Here is a 21,660-nt window from a genome sequence, read left to right as displayed (position 1 = left end):
GAATGACAATTTTTAAATTTAAAAAAAAATTTCTTTCGTATCAATTACAATGTGTGGGGTTTCGTTTTTTTAATGACATGCAATTTTGATGCAGTTTCATGATCCATTTAGTATTACTCTATTTTATTTGACATAAAAAAATGATTGGTCAATACATCAATGATAATCTCTGACTTTGATACATGTGTTTTTGTCATTATTTATTTTTTTTTTTTTGAATTTTTTACTTGGCAATCATATCAGGGGTTAATCAAGGCACTTGTAATTATTGTAACGTCTGATCGAGGACACCAAGTTGATTAACAGTAAAATGACTATGAAAAAAAAATACAAAATAAAAACACGAGGTATAATTGATTATGTAAAATTTTTTTTCATCTAAATTGCAGTTGATAAGTATATCTATCAATTTAAAAAAAAAAATATATAAAATTCAATTCCGGCAACAAAGTTTCACTTTTGAATGCGTTTCAACTTGCCAATTTTTTTTTTTTATTGGTTTCCTCAATATAGTCTATATACAAATCACCACCGACGGTCTTAAACTACAAACATGCATGTTTTTATTTTTTTATCAAGACTTGATTCATAAAACCAATCAAAACGAAATAACGATGATTAATTTTTTTTTGTTAAATAGAATTTTATTCAACCTCATAAATAATTATTGTCAATGATAATTTTAAATCATTAAAAATAAAAAAACATTTATAATTCCAAAGTCGATATACATGATGTATAGGTAATATTTATTTATCAATTTATAACGACTGATCACAGTATAAAGTCACGTTCATGTCGTTGTCATGATCAACATAATGATCATTGTCATTTCAAAATTAATCACCATCATCTGCATATATTATTTTAAAATATAAAAAAAAAATAATGACACAAGTTGATAATAAAAAAAATATATATTATCAATAATAAACTAAATAAATTAAACAAAAAAAAAAAAAAAAAGTTGATCTTAATATTAAAAACAATTTGTTTTATATAGAGAGTATATAAAATTGTCATATTAAATTTATCCAGTATGAAAATAAAAAAAAAAAAATTAAATAATACAACAAAAGTGGTATAGAATTAAACATCACGATGGGTATATAATTCAAGTATGTACCTTGTAAGAATATATATGTATGAGAATATGATAAACCGGTTTTTCATACGTTTAATTTCACGCCAACGTCAGTGCAATTCAGTTTATACGGATACTCCCCATTTTCTATGGTTTATAACATGGATGCTTGTTCCCATGAGTAAGAGACAACATTCTCAAACACTTGATGATAAAAAATATTGAGATGTATTATGTGAATAGAGTGAAAGACATTAATAATCACTGGTCACCTTCGACACTGCACTCTGCAGCCTTCCGAGTATCTTCGTGTTAAATTTTTCGAGTGCCATTCTAACACGCACGCAAATATATATTTTTAAAAATTTTATTTTTTCTGTTATTTGGCTTTTCTTTTTTGATCTATTTGCTAGATTTTTTTTCATCTGGATAATTGATTACACGCGATTTCGACGCGTTAAACAAGATGCACGCGAGAAAAATCTGAGCAATATTGATTATTTTTTTTATTTTTTTTTGTTTATATATATCTTATCAAGATCAGTTTCACCAATTTGTCACGTGTATATTGGGTTCAGATAAATTTAATAAGAAACTAACTTTAACACACAAATTTTTTTTTCAATAAACAATTTGATAATTTAATTATAAATTTTGATTTTTCACTATTTTTATTGGCGTTTTTTTAAATTTTTATTATTCACTGTAATCCGTCGGTTATTAATGATAGTTTATTATTATAAAATTGTCACTTGATATTGTTATTTTATCACTTTGTTTATCTCACAGTTGAAACACTTTTTTTTTTTTTTTTTTTGCAATTGATAATTTGTTGATTTATTTTTGAGTCTTTGCGGTCACTGATATTTGCGATTGTTGACATTTTCATAACACTTTTATTTCGAAGTGATTATATGTTATCTGTTGGCTCCGAAAAAAATAAAAAAATTTGATCTTTTTGGTGTGGTGATTAAACTGGTGACTCTTGTATGACGTGCGTTGTGTAAAAAATCATCTTCAGATAAACAAATTGACGTTGCATAGACACATGATTTTTTTGAATTTTTTTTTAAAACGCTGCACTCAAGTTGGATATTTTTATTTTTAGCAACATAAGTCACACAGACACTATATTTAGTTTTATTTATAATTTTATTTTCAAAGTATAATCTGATTGCTCAAGTTGAAAAAAAAAAGGATAAGAGCATATCTTCGATAAATAAACAAAAAAAAAAATTTCCAATATTAAGAAAATAATTTTCATGTGTCATTCAATTGACACGATGAAGTCTTTAAGAATGAATGAGAAGAATGTGGAAAAAAAAAATTAAACTTTGATAATATTATTTAAGAAAAAAAAAAATAAAATGTAGAAAAACATGTCAAATATCTGTCAAAAAGATGTGTAACATTCGAGGTCAGTGTAATCTTGTGTCCGGTCATATCCATGATAAGTCATAGCTGTCATTGTGAATTCGATAAAGCCCCATGATTTAAAAATACTATCTCAATGACAAAATTGATAATGATGAAGAAAAAAAATATCAAGCTTTATCACATCACTCACAAAATAGTTTTGGTCCATGTCAATCAAAATAAAATTACAAAAAGAGATTGCAAAATAATCAAAGTCAAATATATAAATTTTATAAACATTGTATTTTTTTGTCAAATGTCAAGTGTCAATGAACATAGGGTTGATAAAAAATCACAAACACAATTTTCTTTTTTTTTTTTGTTGGAGTAATTGAAAAAAAAAAAAAAAAAATAATAACAAATCTCACCTGCAGTATGTATCCTCTAGTGTAATCCTCGTGGGTCCAGCCAAATGCGGCAAGTAGACTTGTCACTTTCGCGTGTTGTAACTTATTAAACAATTGATCAAGTAATATTTTAAGACGAATTGGTAATGCGCGTGATCCGTAAAGAACTAGTGATGCGACGTCAAACACGACCGTCGGCTCGACAGTCTCTGAAGCCGGTGGACTTTCCTCCTTCTCGGCGACCTCGTCAGTAATATCCCCACTACTATTTTCAATGCTTAGTATTACCCTCCCTACGGCGCTTTTGTCCTCCCTACCAGGACGTCGTGGGCCGGAGGCGACATCCCCACTTGTATTTTTGCTTGTTGTACTTGCCGACTGGAGGCTTGACAGTCGCGCGAGCGCTGCAACATACATTGAAAAGAGATGGATGAGTTCAAATGATGATAATAATAAAAATTAAAAACATTCAAAAGAAGTGAGTGGTACTGGTGTACATTACAAGCTATATATATATAATTCTCTTTTTTTTTTTTTTTAAGATAAAATGAGAGAGATATTTTTGTGCTGAAAAGAGAAGTCGGTTTAATTTTTTTTTTTTTTTTTTCGTCGTTCAAGTGAGAAAGTATAAGATGATGTCTGTTGTCGTTGTCATGGATCGAAATTTCCCACTTTTTGTTTTTTTGTTTACGATCTCTTACTGTAATTTTTTATACAGCATCATCGCTTGATCTGTTTCTTCTGGATTTACATAAATTTACTCCAAAGTCGTTCAGACAAAAGTAGAGTCGTTGGAAAAACCGACTTTACAACTTACGTCTTTTTAACTTCGACATCTTGATCCAGACATGTTGACTCGCGATATTTTGATTCACGGCATTACGACCCACGAAATTTTGACCTGCCCCATTTCACTACCCCTTGGGTCATTGTTTTCTGACCTTTATATACCTTCGACTGTGTACCTACTACCCGGTCACTGCATTTGGAACTGAATTTACCCCATTTTTCATAATTATTTAAAAATAAAAAAATAATTTAAAACAAAAGTAAAGTAAAAATGTCTTGAGTCAAGATATCATCGATCAAAATGTTGTGAGTTGAGATATTGTCCATCAAAACGTCGACAGTCGACAAGTCGGATTCGAGAGGTAGGATCAGTCAGAGTCTGAGTCGGACTTCGTTAGGTCGTAATGTCGCGACTCCCAGTCGTTGTCATTGCACATTATGAGTACTAGTTAAAATTTTTTTTTTTCCTCTTGTAATATTAATAAATATAACGACTAAAGATAAATGATTTTAATTAAATTCTCCAAATCGAATTAATGAAAAGAATATCCTTGGTAGAGTCGGACAGTCGGACTTATTGACTTTACAATTTTTCTAGCCGGGATTCGTTTTATTTTTTTTCTCAATAAAATAACATCGAGTGACTTCAAATATTCAGATGTTTGGCATCATTTTAATCTGTCAACTGTCAAAATTATTTAAATATTTAAAAGTCTATACATAACTGTGAATTTATTAAATTGAAAATTACAAGATTATTAATAATAAATTTGCACGAGCGTTCAAGTTGAACACGATAAGTAGATAAATTTTCATAAAACTATTCATCATATAATTTACAATAATATATTTATATGAATATGTATGAATTTGAAGTGTAAAAAGATGCAACTTCACCTGAAGCACTATTATATCGTCACGCTTTTTTGCTCGCAACTTCTTATCACTTAGCTACACATACGATATATATATATATTTACTAAATCCAGCACGAAAATCAGTAAACCTTAACGATCGTTGCACACTGGTGACTATATTTTATAAATAAATAAATTTATTGCAATGATAATTATTATAAATAATATAACTGCATTCTCGAATCTCGATAATAATTTTAACATGAATTTAATAAAAATAAAAAAAAAATATATTTATTAATTTATATACATATACGTGGACAGTGTGTCCATTGGGAGGAAGAAAACTCATTTAATTGCCACCCTAAATTTGAGCTTCCCATTAAGGTTTTGGATCGATGAGATTAAAGAGCCAGTCTGTTATGAATATAATATACATATATGTATATATTTGGTCAATATATTGTGCAGAGGATAGTGGTCGTTTTGTTATTGTCATAAATATATATACGATCATCTATATATATTTTTTTTGTTTGCGGCATAATATAAAAGAGAACTGAATCGCCCTTAGAGTGGATCTCCACCTACTCACCGCATGTGTCTCTCTTTTTGAATCTTTCAAAAAGACCTCTTATATCGTTATGATGCCGTATCTATATGTATTATAAAAAAAAGAATATAAAAAAATTAAATATAAAAAGTAATAATAATATGGCCTTCTTCAAACCAATGTGTCCCGCGCCAATCTCAATGGAAATCATATAGTCATCCCGATTGGGCGCCACTTGTCATTAATGACTTGACGTATTTTTATTTTTTTATATATATTTTCTTCATTTTTATTTATTATTTTATTTTTTTTTTTTATTCTTCAATTTAATTACACTACGATGACGATTTTTTTAGCCACCTCCTGTTGAATATATTTCAAATAGATTTTTTTTTTTAATGGACAATGATTTTATCACTGTTTTGTGTTTCAAGTATCATTGTTATTTATTGAAAGTAGTATAATGTTGATTGTTCGATATTTCAATTCATTTTTTATTTTTAATTTCATTATTATATTAATTATTATTTGTTGCGTTATTATGTATTTATATGCGTATATTAACTTTTGATGGAAATTATTTTTTCAATGTTTCATTGAACCTTTCTTTTTTTTTTTTATTTTAATGATGACGTTGAATTTTCCTGGTACATTATAAATAAACGGGATTAGTGGTGCTTTTGCAATTTTTGTTTTATATATATCCCTTTCGCCATTTAACAAATTGACATGGCCATGGTCTCATTTTCTCTTTTTTTTCTGTTGGTATGCATCAATGGTTTTTTTTACATTTTTTTTTTTGTTTCATCCTGTAAAACGTGAATTTACAAAAATTTTGTGGCGCTTCCAAAATATCGGGTTAACCAAGAGTGGCATAAATACAAAAACTAGAATACCAGTTTTGTTTTTTTTTTTTTTTTTGATTATTATTTTTTTTTTCATTTTCAATTTTCAATATTGTGCAAGGCAGGTGACGCACTGTAGGGATACAACAAATTTTATCCGATTTGTTTTTCTCTCTCTCTCTCTCTCTCAACATTGTTTCGTCATCCCTGGCAACATTTTTCATGTTATTTTACAAAAATTCATTGAGGCAAATTTACCATCCACACAATAGACACATGTTTATGTATATGATATTTAACATTACACACGCCACTCACAGTTTATTAATATCCCCAACGGATTGAATAACCAAATTTTTTACCCTTTTTTTTTTTATTCAAATAAATTTCATGTACCATCATCACTAATTAACGGATTCTCGAAATTCCTCTGTTATTCTGTATATTCAAAATATAAAAACAAATAAAAATTGACGCAAATTTAATACTGATAAATATTGTTAAAATCCTTTTGTAAAAAAAAAAAATTTTTTTAATTATAATTTTTTAATTAAAAGCATCAATTTTTTATTTTTTTTTATTTTTGTATATTTTATTTTTAGTCGTATTCATTTTAGGGTTTTCTTTGTGGTATATAAATATCATTAGAGTTTCATTTTACTGAGAATTAAAAAAAATCCTTAGAAAATTTAACCTTGGGGATTGAATCTTGCGCCATGGAAAAAACTACCTGGAAAACTAGTGCAAAAAAAAAACAAATTAGAAATGAATAGATGCGACAGCTGTTAAATGTCACCATCAAAAAATCAAAAGCATCAGACGTTAAAACTTACACGCATGCAGAATACCACAGTCAGCCTTTTTTTTTTTTTCTCGTTTTGGGTTAAAAATACAAATTGCTTTTTCGACAAACTATCGAATTCGGCTTAAGCCTTATTTTCCTCATTGTCTTGTTCGTCTGCGGTATGTTTTTCTACTTTTCTTTTTTTTCCCCAATTTTTTTCTATTGTTGATTCTCCTCGTCCCATAGAAAATAAAATGGAAATTTATAATATGTGTGAGTGTGTGTTTCTATTTTCTAAACGTGTGTAGGATACAGGGTTAAAGTGACAAATACTCTTTTCACATACTGTCTTCTAATCTAGTATTATGCTTAGACAACAGGCATACGGTTGTCAATTGTCAACTAAATTCACTGCAAGAGTTTTTCGTAAAAAAAAAAAATAAAATATATAAAAAAAAGGTAAATAAATGCCTTTATGTGTTGAACTATTTTCTGGCGAATTTTTTTTTTCGAGAGGGTTGACATAGGAGTCTGATCTTTACGATACGCATGCAAATAGAAAAAGAAGCCGGTTCATTATCGAAACTATCATTTATTATCAAATCAGCTTGACATTTTTCGTCATGCTCAATCAATACATCCAAGAAAAAGAACAAAAAATCCAACTTTTCACACATCAAGTTTCTTTTTTTTTTTTCTTTTTAAATATAACTTGTTGTTTTTTAAGTTTTTTTTATAAATATATCCAACTTTTATATATTTTTATTTGTTTTTTGTTTTTTAATCAACGTTGGTATTAAAGGTATACGAGATTACAGGTGTTGGTAATGTTATTTTATTTTCATGACCCTTGTAATATACGTGAAAATTTGTATGTTGATTATAATCTGACCCCTTGTTTATAACAGTCAAGGTAATAATGATTCACATCAAGATATGTATTTAATTTTTACGACTTTCAATTGTCAAAATAACGTTTCATTAAAGATAAATAATAGCGTAATTGCCATTTTTAAATAAACTGTTTTAAAAATTAGTTATTAATAATCAAAAATTTGATTTTTATCTCCAAAAAAAAAAAAGGCATATTAGCTAAAAAATTCAAATACAAAAATCATAAAAAGATGATCATACTGTCTTTTGATTAATTGAATTTGTCTTGAATATTTTTTACCCTTTAAACTTTACCATTTTTAACAAAAAATATTTAAAATTGTTATTAAAATTTTCCCTCGAGGGTCGATGATCATCCATATATATAAATTACAAAAATTAAATATTTGTCATTATCCTTGTCATTGTAAAATGAATTAGTACTAAAAATTAAAGTGCAAATGTTTTTTAAGTGTTGAGTATATATTTGTTAAAGTTTGTGTAAATTTGTGATAAAAGCCAAAGACATACAAATATACCGAGTCTGTTTTTGGATGATTCAAAGAGCATTATAAACTGTCAGATAATTGTTTGAATTGTTACAAGTAACACCAGCGCCCAGTTTTCATATACATTTGTTAAGTATGGGAATAAATGGGGTTGGAATAAAGGGGTCATAGTAAGAGTTGTTAAAGGGCGCGCCTTTAACATAAACCTTTTGCACGACCACCAAAACTCTCTGCACTGTTACAACTACTATACTCAACAAACTCCATTAAAACATTATATACGTTTCGATGCGCTTGATAGAAAATCAGATGTGCCTCTCTTCAACTGATACACATATATATCATCCTACTTTTAACGGATATATTTTTCAATTTCTTTTTCATTTTTTCATACTTGAAAATAAATTTATCAGAGTGCTGATAAATATTGTTTTTTTTTTTTTTTGTCCCCTGACTCAGTTTTTTTTCTTCAGATTAATTTAAATATTTTTTTTATTCTTAGAAATTAATATTTATGATTTTTACACCTTTTTTTTTTTAATTTGATATGATTTTTTAGCTAGAATTATTATTGAATTTGAATATAGGCTGTTTTTTTTCATTTCTTATTATTTTGGAATTGATATTTTATCAAGTTAAATATGTATATATGTATGATTGGATTTAAAACAGGTATATTTTTGTTTGTATTATCTCGTTGTGTCGTATAAAATTTTATAAATCTTTGATGTTTAACCGCTTGTGTGTTGAATAACGACACTGAAATATTCAACGACGCGAGATGACCGTTTGACATTTTCACTGCGGGATACTTTTGGACACATTAAATGACAGGTTTAACTTTTATATATATAATATGTTTTTTAAATTTTTGTCTGGCGACCAATACAACCGCAACATGATTCTCTTTCAACTCGTCATTAAATCTCAGTGTTCTCTATAAATTGCCTGGAAACTTTGAACCCAAGTCACAAAAATTTTCGATATACTTATATCCTAAAAAGGTATACATATATATTTCAAGTAAATCTCTTTTTGTTCCTTTTTTTTTGGTTCAATGAGAGCGACTAAAAGATCTTGCAGATCTTCATATAAATAAGCTGTAAGGATTGAGTTTATGTGAGTCTAACAATAAAAATCTTTTTTTATTTTTTTTTTTAGTACAGTGGGCGCCAGATAATTCGCTTCAAAATATGGATTCAGGATCAAGTCAAAGAGTCAATGGTCCAGTGAACAGGTCAGATAATACAAAAAATATTTTTTTCACAATTTAAATTATTTTTAAATGTATTTTCATTTAAAATTCTTCAAGTAGTAATAATTCTTGTTTTTTTTTTTTCTTTTTTAAATACAAAAGTTGACTCATTTCACGACTGAAAATTTTTAACATAAACTATTAAAAATAAAAAAACAATCAAATTGATAAATATACCCAAATAAATCATTTAAAAATAACTATTTAAAAAATTTACAAAGTTTATTTATACTCGTGAGTAATTTCAATGATTTATTATCGAAAAAAAAAAGAAAAACAATTCTGTCTCATTCTATTAATATCAATTAATATTTTTACAAAATTCTCCCTCTTTATTAGAGGGAGAAAAAAAAAAAAATGATGTCATATTCTATATAAAATATATAAAATATTATTTACAAGAATTTCGCATTAGAGGATCAATTTTTGCCATCAAAAATAACATTGATTGAATTAAAAAGACATTTACAATAAATTGATATATTTCATGTGCACATACAAACACACTTATATAACATAATAAAGTTATATTTTTTTATGTTCATCTATTTCATTTTTATACTTAGATAAATTCATTTATTTGCGACGGTGTATATCAATTTGTGAGAAACCCGGGCCATCGCGTGCTACGCAGTGATCAAGCCTTACCCTCTTATTTTAATTTTTTTTTTCTTTTTTAAATTTTTTATTTACTCTTTGTTTATTTATTTTTATTTATTTTTATATACAGTCTTTCGTCATTGTAGTGCATTTTGTGAGAAACAACCATGGGAACCATACTTGATATAATTTTTAATTTTTTTTCTATTTTTTTTTTGCACCTTAAAAATCAAGCCCACCTTACAAAACACTATTGTTATTTATGATTTTTTTTTTACTTGAAAAAAATCTAACAGAGATATTGATAATTCATACCCAATTAATTTTAATCGTATCAAAATTTAGATAAAAATTCTGAATATAAATTGTAAAAAATAATTTTGATAAATTTTTATTTCTACGAATTTATCTACTAGTTGCAAATTTAAAAATTTATATCAAAAATATATGTCGGTATTTTTCTTTGTAAAGTTTTCCCTTATTGTAAAGAAATCCCTTTAAATTTACCTGGAACAATATCATTTTTCGCTATGAAATTTAGAAAAAAAGAAGCATAAAAAAAAAAAAAAAAAACATTTGTAGCGCCTGGCGCATATATATAAATTCGATTCCTGTGGCGATTTGTCCTTTTGTTATAGTTATTCGGTTTGTCTGTCGCCATGAGTTGAAAAAAAAAAATTTATTATAATACACACACGCCTAACCCTGAAAGATCAAATCATGGTGCAACCAAGTGAGCATTTATATATATATGAAATCTATTGAGAGCGAAATACAGTGACCCTCGTCATTTTGACAATATATATAAACCCTCTGTGTATTCAGATTTTAAAATTATAATTTATATTCCATTTTCCAAAATTTTTATGCGTAAAAAAATACAGAAAAACTATAATTTATATAAAAAATCATAAACGACATTTATATTATTTACTTAATTAATTTATAATACACATTTATCAAATTTTTTTTAAAATTAAACTTAAAATTAAAAGAAGTAAGAGAAAAAAAAATATATAAAGGGTAAAAATAAAATTGAAAAAAAAAATATATTAAGTATTTTGTGGAGAATCGATTACAGCATGATCAGGGCAATTTATGTTGACGGATGAAAGCGAGTGTATAAGATGATGTTGAATGATTGATTTCGACACCGAGTCCACGCAAATTATCTTCCCAACAAAAATAAGATAAAAATAATTTAAAAAATGAAAAGATATATATTTAAAAAGTTAAAATAAAAAATATAAATAAACGTGATATTCTTAGTCTCGTTAGGAGGTTCATTGTCGTTGTTGGATTCATTACATTGAAAGACCAAGTAAAATTGATTCGACAACAGGTAAACTATAAGGTTTAGACATGCTCAAGAGAATCATTATTTTGTCTTCTCCCTTGCAGTATATATTTCTTTTTTCTTCATGGTGTATATATTGTACAAAGAGTGAAGGGACCCCCCTATAACCTGAGGATCATCATTCGACCTTTTGAAACAACGTAGAGGGCACTCTTCAAGATGATTGATTCCATCGAAAAAACAAATCAAGGGGTAATTTGTCAAGCTGTCAACTAAATTCTTCTTATATTTATATATATTTTAAATATTGCTTATATATATTTAACCCTTTTTTTACAAATTAATTTTATACAAGACTGATGGCTTGTTTGCGCGGTTTTTATGAAAATTGTATTACAATATTTAAGCAACATTTAAATATTATTATGTACAAATTTCATGAAATTATGATTCTAGTATTTAGACTCCACCTAAATACAACTATCCTGAAAGTTTTAAAATTTAATTTCACTTATTTTTAATTTTTTTTTAATTTTAAAGTTTTAAGAAAATTTTAATTCCATTTATTTGAGATGAAAGTGAATTATTGTCTTTTTAATAATTTATAACAATTAAAATATACACGTAAATAATTTTGAATTTATTGATACATTTTTTTTTCATTGTTGATATAAAAATTTTTCAATATATAATTCATTATTAACATTCATACAGTTGTCTCGTATTGAAATACTCAAACCCTCTTGGCTCTTGGTACTTGTACTATATGAAAATCACAACAAAACGATGACTTTTAAAATTATATATAATATTTTTTCTAATGTGAAATTTACTAAAATATGTAAGTATGAAATAGTAATTTTCTGCACGCAAGAACATATATACGGAAATTTCTGTGGTCAATCAAAATAAAAAGAGAATAGTAAAAACTCAAAATAAATAAATAAATAAATAAATTAGAAAAAAAATTATAAATAAATAATTTATACGTTAAATAAATAAAAGAAAAAATGACCTATCATTCGCAAATAAATATAATGAGAATTTAAAGAAAATTAATTTTTATAAATTTTTTATTCTTGAAAAAATTGAGTAAAAAGAAAAATTATTTTATAAATTTTCTTTGTCAATATAAAATTATATTTATTTTATTAATTTACAATTATCCATTGTTTAATTACTCTCTTCCCCTTTTTTCTCTCAAACTTACCCCACTAATTTCTGAATAGAATATTCAACAAAAAAAAAAAATACCAACAACGAGTTAAAAGATGAAAAAAAAAACCTCAAATGTCATAAATCCCGTTAATTAAAATTTCCTCGTTGCATTAATATTATATATTTTTATTTCGACGATTGCAAGGCGCGAATAAAAATGAGTATATACTGCAACATATATAATATATATACACAAAATATAAATAATGGAATGAGGAAGATTTTGTAATAAACGCGCGTGCGTCACGCATATTCGGTTCAACTTGATCTTTATCCCCCATCGTCACCCTTGTAAGCGTTGAGTAATCACCCAGGGTGGTCTTTGAAAATCTCATAAAAAAAATAACACATAAATAATAATAATAATAGAAGGAAAAGATATGTGTTTACATCCGGTAGCGGCAGGTAAAAGAATAAACCAAGAAAAAGGAAAAGCGTTTGAAAAAATATTAAATTTACGCCATCAAGGACATAGTCCTTTTTTTCATTGTCACTTTTTATTATTATTTTTTTTTTATTTAGCTTATTTAACGCACTAATATGTACTACATTTTAGTAAATATATAAAGCTAACAAAAAAAAAATAAAATAAAATAACCTGTCTCTCCATGAAGATCCTAAAGAAGACACAAGAAAATAAAATCCATAAAAAAAGAAAAACTTTCAATGACACTAAAATCTTCAATTTACACGTCATAAATTTTTTTTTTTTTTATAGTTCAACCCCTGCAGGGTTTTTCTATGCTTCTGTTGATGTCTTTTTTTAAATTTTAAAATAGAAAAAATGAAAAAAAAAAAAACTGAAGAAGAGCAAAAAGAATATAAAACAAAATTAAAAAAAAATTAGATATTATTTATAAAAAATATATATTGTTAAGATGATTTTCTACTTTTGTTTTAAACACACATATGTGTAAATTAAAGCATATAAAAAGTTGATTTTCTTTTTGAACGAGGCATAAAAGTGGCTTGAACGAATGGGCGTCGAACCGCAGGGGGCGCGTTATGAGACCTCCTTGCTTTACCCCAGCCCCCATGTATAATTCTCTCCCTTTTTTTTTATTTTCTTTGCATTCGCGGACGCGCAAGAGATCTCATCTAGATAGCGGCATGATCGGTACTGTGTTGCACCCGGCCTTGCATATATACCCACATACATATACAATGTAATATTAGCTGAAAGAAAAAAAAAAAAAAAATGATTGGAAATAATAAAGATCAAGTTGAATAATAACAATAATATTAACAATAATAATAAAATCAGATGGAAGAATGATCAAAATGAAAATAAACTTACATGCAAGTCACTGGGTAAGATTTGAAATTTTTTATTTATTTATTTATTTTTTTGATACATATATACAGTGAGCTGAATCTCATCCCCTTGAATCACGAATTTCATTTCTAAGGATTAATGAGTCTAGAATAATAATATCATATATTTAATTTTTTTTGCTTTTAATTATCTATTTATCCATCATTTCATTTATTCAATTCAGTTTAATGTGACATGAGCTTTTGTCAATAATGTTTTGTATGTATGGAAATATTTTGTTGGTACTTTTCAGTATTGACATATTCATTGTTCGTTTAAATGTCAGTTTGAAGTTTAAAAGGGATCAATTGGAATGGTCACGTTAATATAAACAATGTAATTGTTTGATAATAAGCATTGTCACAAAATATCTAAACAATTCATCACGTTGAAGTTTTAAAGTAAACCTGCAAGTGAAGTTACAGTACAAAAAAAAAAGCAATATTCATTTACTTCAAAAACACTTGTTATTCAATTGAAGCATGTCTCCTAAATTCTGTTCAAAAATTTTCAAGATGCATTTAGAATATTCTTTCTTTGTTTTCTGCAAATTTTATAAATATCTTTTCTTTCATCTCGCGTTTAATTAAAAATAAAATAATATATAATTTTAATCAAGCACTTTTTATTTATAATATTAAACATTAAAATGTTATTTTAAATATAAATTTAATATTTTTATAATAAATGATTTAGTGATATGAAATTATGTTGGTGTGTCGATATGTGAATAAGTACATACAATGGTGCATAGCCAAGAATATTACAGCCTTGACAAATTACTGTACACATTGAAGGCTGACTGTTGGTAATTACAGGGAAAGAGAAAGATTCACAATTTAAATTTTTTTATTTGTATATTTTTCACACATATATATACAGGCACTTCTGGTTTTTCTATATATGATTTTTTAATTTTTTTTCTTATTTTTTTCTCGTGGCTATAATCACGTGTGTTCATATGTATATATGAAATTCGTGCGGTTGCATTTCTCACCCAAGTCATATCTCGAAACAAGACACGTGTGTGCACACATATATTTCATACATTAAATCCATCAGTTCACCAACGATTCGTTGATTCAACCGTCTTGTAATATTTTTACATTTTTTTTTTTTTTTTTTCTTTTGATTCAATGTGTGTAAGCGTGATTGAGACTGTTGTTAATAATATATATAAAAATAAACAATAATAATGTTAATTTAAAGAAAAAAAAAAAAAATTTATTCCATAGAGAAACTGAGGTGGCTGACCGACCACCTTGATCCTTTTACGCCAATTTCTTTAACTGCAAAAAAAAAAATTATTTTTTTGTCTGCAGCCTTTCTACTTCATCACTTGAAATTTTATTAATGTTTTTTTTTTTTTTTTTTATATAAAGTGTTTTTTTTTTTGTCCTTTATATAATGATAAATATTAGTTTTATTTTATTTTTTTTTTATACAAGACATTAAAGATTCTAGATGTATGTAGACACCAGTCATCAGTAAATGTCGCTGATGTTGAGAACGTAAATTAGTAACGTTGAAAGTGTGCCCTAAAAAATTTCCAGAGGCTAATTGCAGAATGAATGTCTCAGCACTCTAAATTCATTTTTTATAATTTTTTATATAGTTTTTTTTTTTTTTAATCTTTTTAATGTTTTATTAAAAATATTTTTTTTTAAATTACAGTTGTATATGATGTTTTTTTTTAATTTTTAAATTGGTTTTTTATTTTTTATACAACAAAAATATTGTAGTCAATTTATTTTTTAAATATTAATAAATTGAGCAAAATTAAAGGAAAAAAATTACATATTTTTCATTAATTGAATGTTATTATTGAAGAAAAATTTACTAGAAAAATTTTAATCTATTTTTTTATTCTCAAAATATTTAATAAAAAATTTAATTAATTTTTTTTTTTTAAACTAAATTATTCAATTGATTATTGGGTATTAATTTTCAATTTAAAAAAAAAAATCTTTAAACTAATAGCTCATATTTAAATACATTTTTTTTTGGAATAAAAAAATATATTTTACGCGAGTAGCTCAATTGCTCTCATTTAGTCAAATGTAAAAGTTTTTTATAATGATAAAACTTTGACTCAACGTTCCATTAGCATTACTAATTTATGCATCGTTATGAAGAGATCAGAAGAAAATCCCTTTTTCAATATCCACCTTTCTTCAAAAAGGGATCACGACTTTTCTCAAGATTTTCTTCTCATCTTTGAATTTCTTAATTTACGTCATTTGCCATGTCTTAATTACAATTATTATATAATTTTTTACAAAAAAAAAAATGAAATACTTCTCTTTTTTCTCTCTCATCTTCTCATCGTCAGTATATTTTTTTAACGAGCAAGCAAATTTAATTATATTCTCGTTGCTCATTGTAAAGATTTTTCAATATACCTTTGTTCATTTTTAAATTTATTTTTAATATTCTAACTCGTCGTATCTCGGTGTCGTCTTGAAGGTAAACAACAAAAAAATAATAAACATAATGTAAATGGACAAACAGCTTGTACCACATATTGTATATTATACTTTTGTCTATGTACGATGGCACTCCCACAAAAGCTTTCACAAAAAACGAAAAAAAAAAAATTAAATAATAAAATTCATAAACTTGTCGTCGTCGGTCTTTGTAGTCACACGGTGACATGGGACTAATAAAAAAACATAAATAAAATCCATTGACAATACGACAGAATAAATTAATTAATTATAATTAAATAAACAAGATTGTTTTTTTTTTATTTCTCTTGATTTCTAATAACATATTTCACTGATTTATTACTTGATTTTTAATATAGCTTTTTTGCTTTTTACTTTCTTTTTAGGAACTTTTGATTTTTTTCTTTTTTTTTTTCACCTCAATTTAGTGTTTATTTATGTGTTTGTATGAGTGTTAATTTGAAGAATAAAAAAAAATAATAATTATATATATGTTGAGTAAAATTAGAGCCAGGTGTGTCCCTGAGGCTTGGTACGCGTGAATTGGAGTTGTTTTAGTTTTCTCTGTTAGAAAATATATCGCGTGGTTAAACAACGTTACTTGCAATGAAACAAACCGCTTTACCGATAAGACCCTTTGGCGTTTTCGTTAAACCTAATACCAAAATATATAGGTTCGGGGTTACATTGCTCTTGGCATTATTTTTTTTACGTCTCACAAATATATACGAGTGATTCAGAATACAACCTCACTAAAAAACAGAATGAAAGGGAAACAAAAAATGAAGAAAAAAAAAATCTCAAGTTTAAAGAATAAACGACGGAAACGATGTATATATAAATGAAATTAAATGAATGAGTATCGGAAGCAATGTAAAAATTCCCGCGGCTAAAAATTCCTTAAAATTCAAAATGGATGATTTTCATTCATCTGCAGATTCTCATTGTTGTTTTTTTTCATTTAAAAAACACTTTTACTCAAAATAATATTGAAAAATTACCACAAATTAAAAAAATCATTGCTGCAAGCCAAAAAAATCCAAAGTATCAAATATAATTTTGTGAAATGAAACAAAATGGCGGCTTTACATACACGACAATCCCAAAAAATAATAAAGGACGTCCATTTTGTGTGTGTCACCAAAAGTGGGTAGGACAATTGACAAAAAAAAAAATATATACACAATATAAAGAGTATATAAAAATGACAAAAAATAAAATGAACGACAAGCAACGATTGGTGGACTGAACCATTGACAGATGCCAGGTGTTCGTCTTTTTTCAGCCCTTATATATTACATCACTAATCCACCCATCGTCCTTTCATATATAACAATTTTTTTTTTTTTAAATATTATTATGATTTTTATTTGTATATACCCTGGGGCCTTGGATTTGTCAGGATGAATTGTAAAAAAAAAAAAAAGGAAAAAAAGTGGGGTGGTATATATGAGAATACACCAAGAGCATTGTACAACAGGCGGGGGATGAAACGCAGCTGCTAACGAGGACGGGTTTGTTGAGCTCCGTCCATCCATGTACTTCAAATTTATATACCAAAAATTTATATCCACATCAAATACACTATACCAAAAAGCCCTGCCACATAAATGGTGGATTTTGATTTTGGTGCTCTTGTAACCATCCCTTCTTTATTTTCATCCCCCTCTTATTAATTTGTTTTTTTATTATTTTCAATATCTCGCATATACAAATAAAAAAAAAATAAATAAAACATAATGAAAAAAATATAAATTCAAACGACCCAGATTTTGATTTGTATATATCGATACAAACAAAGACAACATAGAGCAGTCAAACGGTACTCGAATACATTGTCCTTTGTTTTTTTTATTTTGAATTTATTGTTATATATTGTTTTGTGTATTAACTGCCAAAAACATGATGATGATGATGATGATAATGATGGGAGAGAGAATCAATGTGTTGTTATATAGAAACTAGAGTATTTGTCGATCGAATTGAAATTTTGGGAGGGAAAGCCGAAAGACAGTTTATTCAAGTGAATATAAATTTGGATAAAGCCCTATTGTTATTTTCTCCTTCGCATGTCCTTCAGTATATATATGAATATGTACATGTTTAAATTGATATGAGTGTATTGAGGTGAATTACACGCACTCGTGCCTAAGCCCGTAATATTGGGATGTAACGCCATCATGACAGAAGGATGGCTTGATATGTTATGAAGGTGGGGCATGTTGAGTATTAGACACTGAATTTATACAGTACTCCTTCATATATACAATGATGTTGATGATGATGATGATGATGTACGTAGGTAGGTATATATAATGATGAAAATGGACCAAGAGCCATATATATAGAATGGCTGAGCTCCCACTCAACCACTTCTCATCTGTCTGGTTTCCCATGTGAAATAAAATATTGCTAATCATACTCAATATATATATACAATGTATATATGTATATGTCTAAGTGATATTTTTTTTTTTTTTTATTCTATTTTCTTTCCCTTTGGTTCTTTACGTTCACCCTTTTTATTATTTCTTTTTTTATGTTATTATATTATGAATATACGCCACACGCCCGCACGCGTATGTGTATCTATATCCCCAGTGTAATTTTTTTGATTTTTTTATTTATTTTTTTTCCATCTTGTATACTGTGGGTTTATTAATTCACATGTGGCATGTACTGTGAATAGTAAATTGCTAAATTTCAACCCTCTACGAAGGGGCGAGTCTTGTGACGAATATCACAATCGCCATTTTTATATTTAAATAAAAACCATAATATTTATGTTTTTTCATAGATTAGTATATAGTATATTTTTCATATTTTAAATTATTTATTTTTAATTTAGATATATATATATTAGTTTTTTTTTTCTTTGTAATATAAAAAATAGTTGAAAATTGTTTTGTAAATTTATATTTAAATTTATATATGCTACAGAATATTATATTTTCATATATGTTATTTTTTAAAAATAAAAATTTATATATCTCTCTTGCACATTTGAAAACTCACGTTGAGTCCTGAATACGTGTTCCAATCATCCAACTCAAGGTCAATCGACACAAACCGTCGACATCCATTTACGTCATCGACGTGTCAATCTTCTGGTAGCACAAGGACTTTTTTTTAAAAAATTTTTTTCTTCATCTTATTTCATCTCATCTTCTCTTTCATATATTCACATTATTTTTTTTTCAATTCAATTTTGTATACAGCGGTAAATAAATAATAAAAAAAAAAATAAAACAAGACGACGACATTTATACCGTGCAACTGTGATGGCCGCTTTCCTGTTTGACAAATAAAAAAAAATTGAATCTAAAAAAAAAAAAAACCTTTTGTCCGATTTAGCCCCCCTTATTCTAGTATATGAAAAAAAAAAAAAAAGGGTCGATGAGTGTATGAGTGTAGAGTGCACAATATAAAAAGGGCGTGTGTCTCTTTGCGTGCCCTATTTACCCAAGCGACAGCCTCCAGAGTCCTCGAGGCTTTTTTTTTTTTTTCTCCCTCATTTGTGCTTTTATATACCCTTGTCGTCGTTGTCGTGTATATTCCATAATCCACCCACTCTATGTATATCCCTTCTCATCGACATTGCCCACCCCAATAGTCCTCAAACTGTGGGAGCCATAAACTTCAACCAATCGCATGTCAAATATATATACAGCGACGATTTTTTTATTGTGAAAAAAAATAAATAAATGAAATAAATAATAATGAAATAACGGTGGTATAAATGTTGGGGTGGTTCAAGAGCCAATCACCCCACTATTATACGCCCTTTTAACTTCCTTTTTTCATGTATACAAACTTGCTCAGTAAATAAACAAAATTTAATAAAGTTAATAACGAATTTAAATAATAAAAAAAATTAATAAAAATATAAAAAAATAAATTATTATTAATAATAAATGTTTAAAGTAATTTTTAAGTTAAAAAAAAATTAAATTATTATAGAATTTTTACTTTTAAAATTAGGGTTTTAATCTTAGGAAAAAATATATTTTAAAATTGATTTAAAAAAATTTTGAAAAATATTTTTTGATACATTTTTGATGGAGAATTTTATGGTGTAATTCAAAATTAAAGTTTAGACAATAATTGTGGTTTTAAATGAAAAATAAAAAAATGTTATATCCGGTTTGTTATTTAATTTTTTTTTTTGTTTTTTTATTAACCCGGAAATATGGTTGAAATTGATGAGGACTCACTTTGCCCTTTATAAATTTCACGATTATGTTATGTATATATAAAAAAAATAAATAGGTTTTTTATTGAGGTGACGAGGTGCAACACCTGCTATCATCATCATGATTACCACTCGTGCAATCGATATGCCCCAATGATAAATAACCGTCATGCTAAAATAAAGGGCTCAATCATTTTGTGCTCATACCGTGTATTTTTTAAATTATTATTTTAGTTATCATATACACACAAATGCATATTATATACTTTTATCGTCACGTCAACAAGCGTGACCGTGAAGACACGTGTCATCTTTCCGGTATAATTTTTTTTAAAAATCAATTAAATATTTTATATATTAATTAATTTTTTCTCTTTGGTATTTTTATTTTAACAACCCTTATTTTTTTGTCTGAACCCCGAAGAAAAGACTTTATATTGCTGTACAACTGTCTGACCATGTATTTCCATTTCTACTTGATATAAATAGTTGAATTTACATTAAACATTTCAAGTTGATCAATCAAAAGTATTATAAATATTTAAAAAGAAGAAAATTTTGTTTTTCTCATTTAAAATTTTCCCTGAATATATAAAAAAAAGGATAAGGAATTTTTATTTCAACTGTCACGTTTACTATTATTTATGATCATACTTTAATTTGTTTAAATTTCATTTGTATTTTTTAGCATGTTCGAACCTGCTGAGCAAGGTGTCTTACTGCCTTCCGAATTTATATTTTTACACTGCTTCTGGCTTGGTTGGACCCCCTGTTAATTTACCCGAGATATCGTAAAAAGTGAAGTTGATGGATCAGCGACAGGTGTGATTGGACCGCAGGAGGCAGAACATCAGGTAAAAAAAATAATAATAAATATATCATATGGTTTTTATTCATAATTTTTTTAATATTTGGGCCAGTTGATCAAACTGTTGGGTTGACCTAAATAATTATATTATATTTACATGCGAATACTGTTAAAACTCAAATTGCAATAGGGATTTTATATTTTCTCCAATTTAAAAGATTATTAAATTAAAAAAAAAAAAAGGTTTTTCCTCGAATTCAGATAGATCCACTGACAAATACATGTTCAAGTCAAAATCGATCGCGTGACGATTGATTTTAGCTTCACTGCATATTTCTTCCTCCTTCTTCATCTTCTTCTTCTTTTTTTTTTTCAACTCATTTTTTCACTGTTTTATTTACTTGATATTTTTTCTTAATTTTTTTGGACACTTAATGTTCAACTATACAACAAAAGAAGGTGGATAAACGT

At 26.8% G+C, this 21,660-nt stretch overlaps 1 protein-coding gene across 3 annotated transcripts in view; it reads right to left on the bottom strand.

Annotated features, from left to right (window-relative positions):
* The window catches only part of LOC122860392 (protein split ends-like), a 167,276-nt gene that overhangs the window by 8,196 nt on the left and 137,420 nt on the right, over positions 1-21,660 (bottom strand). For all 3 annotated transcript variants that reach the window (XM_044164185.1, XM_044164184.1, XM_044164186.1), the window contains one exon: positions 2,869-3,251. In XM_044164185.1, coding sequence (XP_044020120.1) covers positions 2,869-3,251 — 383 coding nt within the window. The remainder of the gene's footprint in view (positions 1-2,868; positions 3,252-21,660) is intronic.

This window comes from Aphidius gifuensis, linkage group LG1 (genome assembly GCF_014905175.1).
Source record: "Aphidius gifuensis isolate YNYX2018 linkage group LG1, ASM1490517v1, whole genome shotgun sequence".
In the NCBI taxonomy this organism is placed as follows: Eukaryota; Metazoa; Arthropoda; class Insecta; order Hymenoptera; family Braconidae; genus Aphidius; species Aphidius gifuensis.
This window is presented reverse-complemented; position numbering and strand designations above follow the sequence as displayed.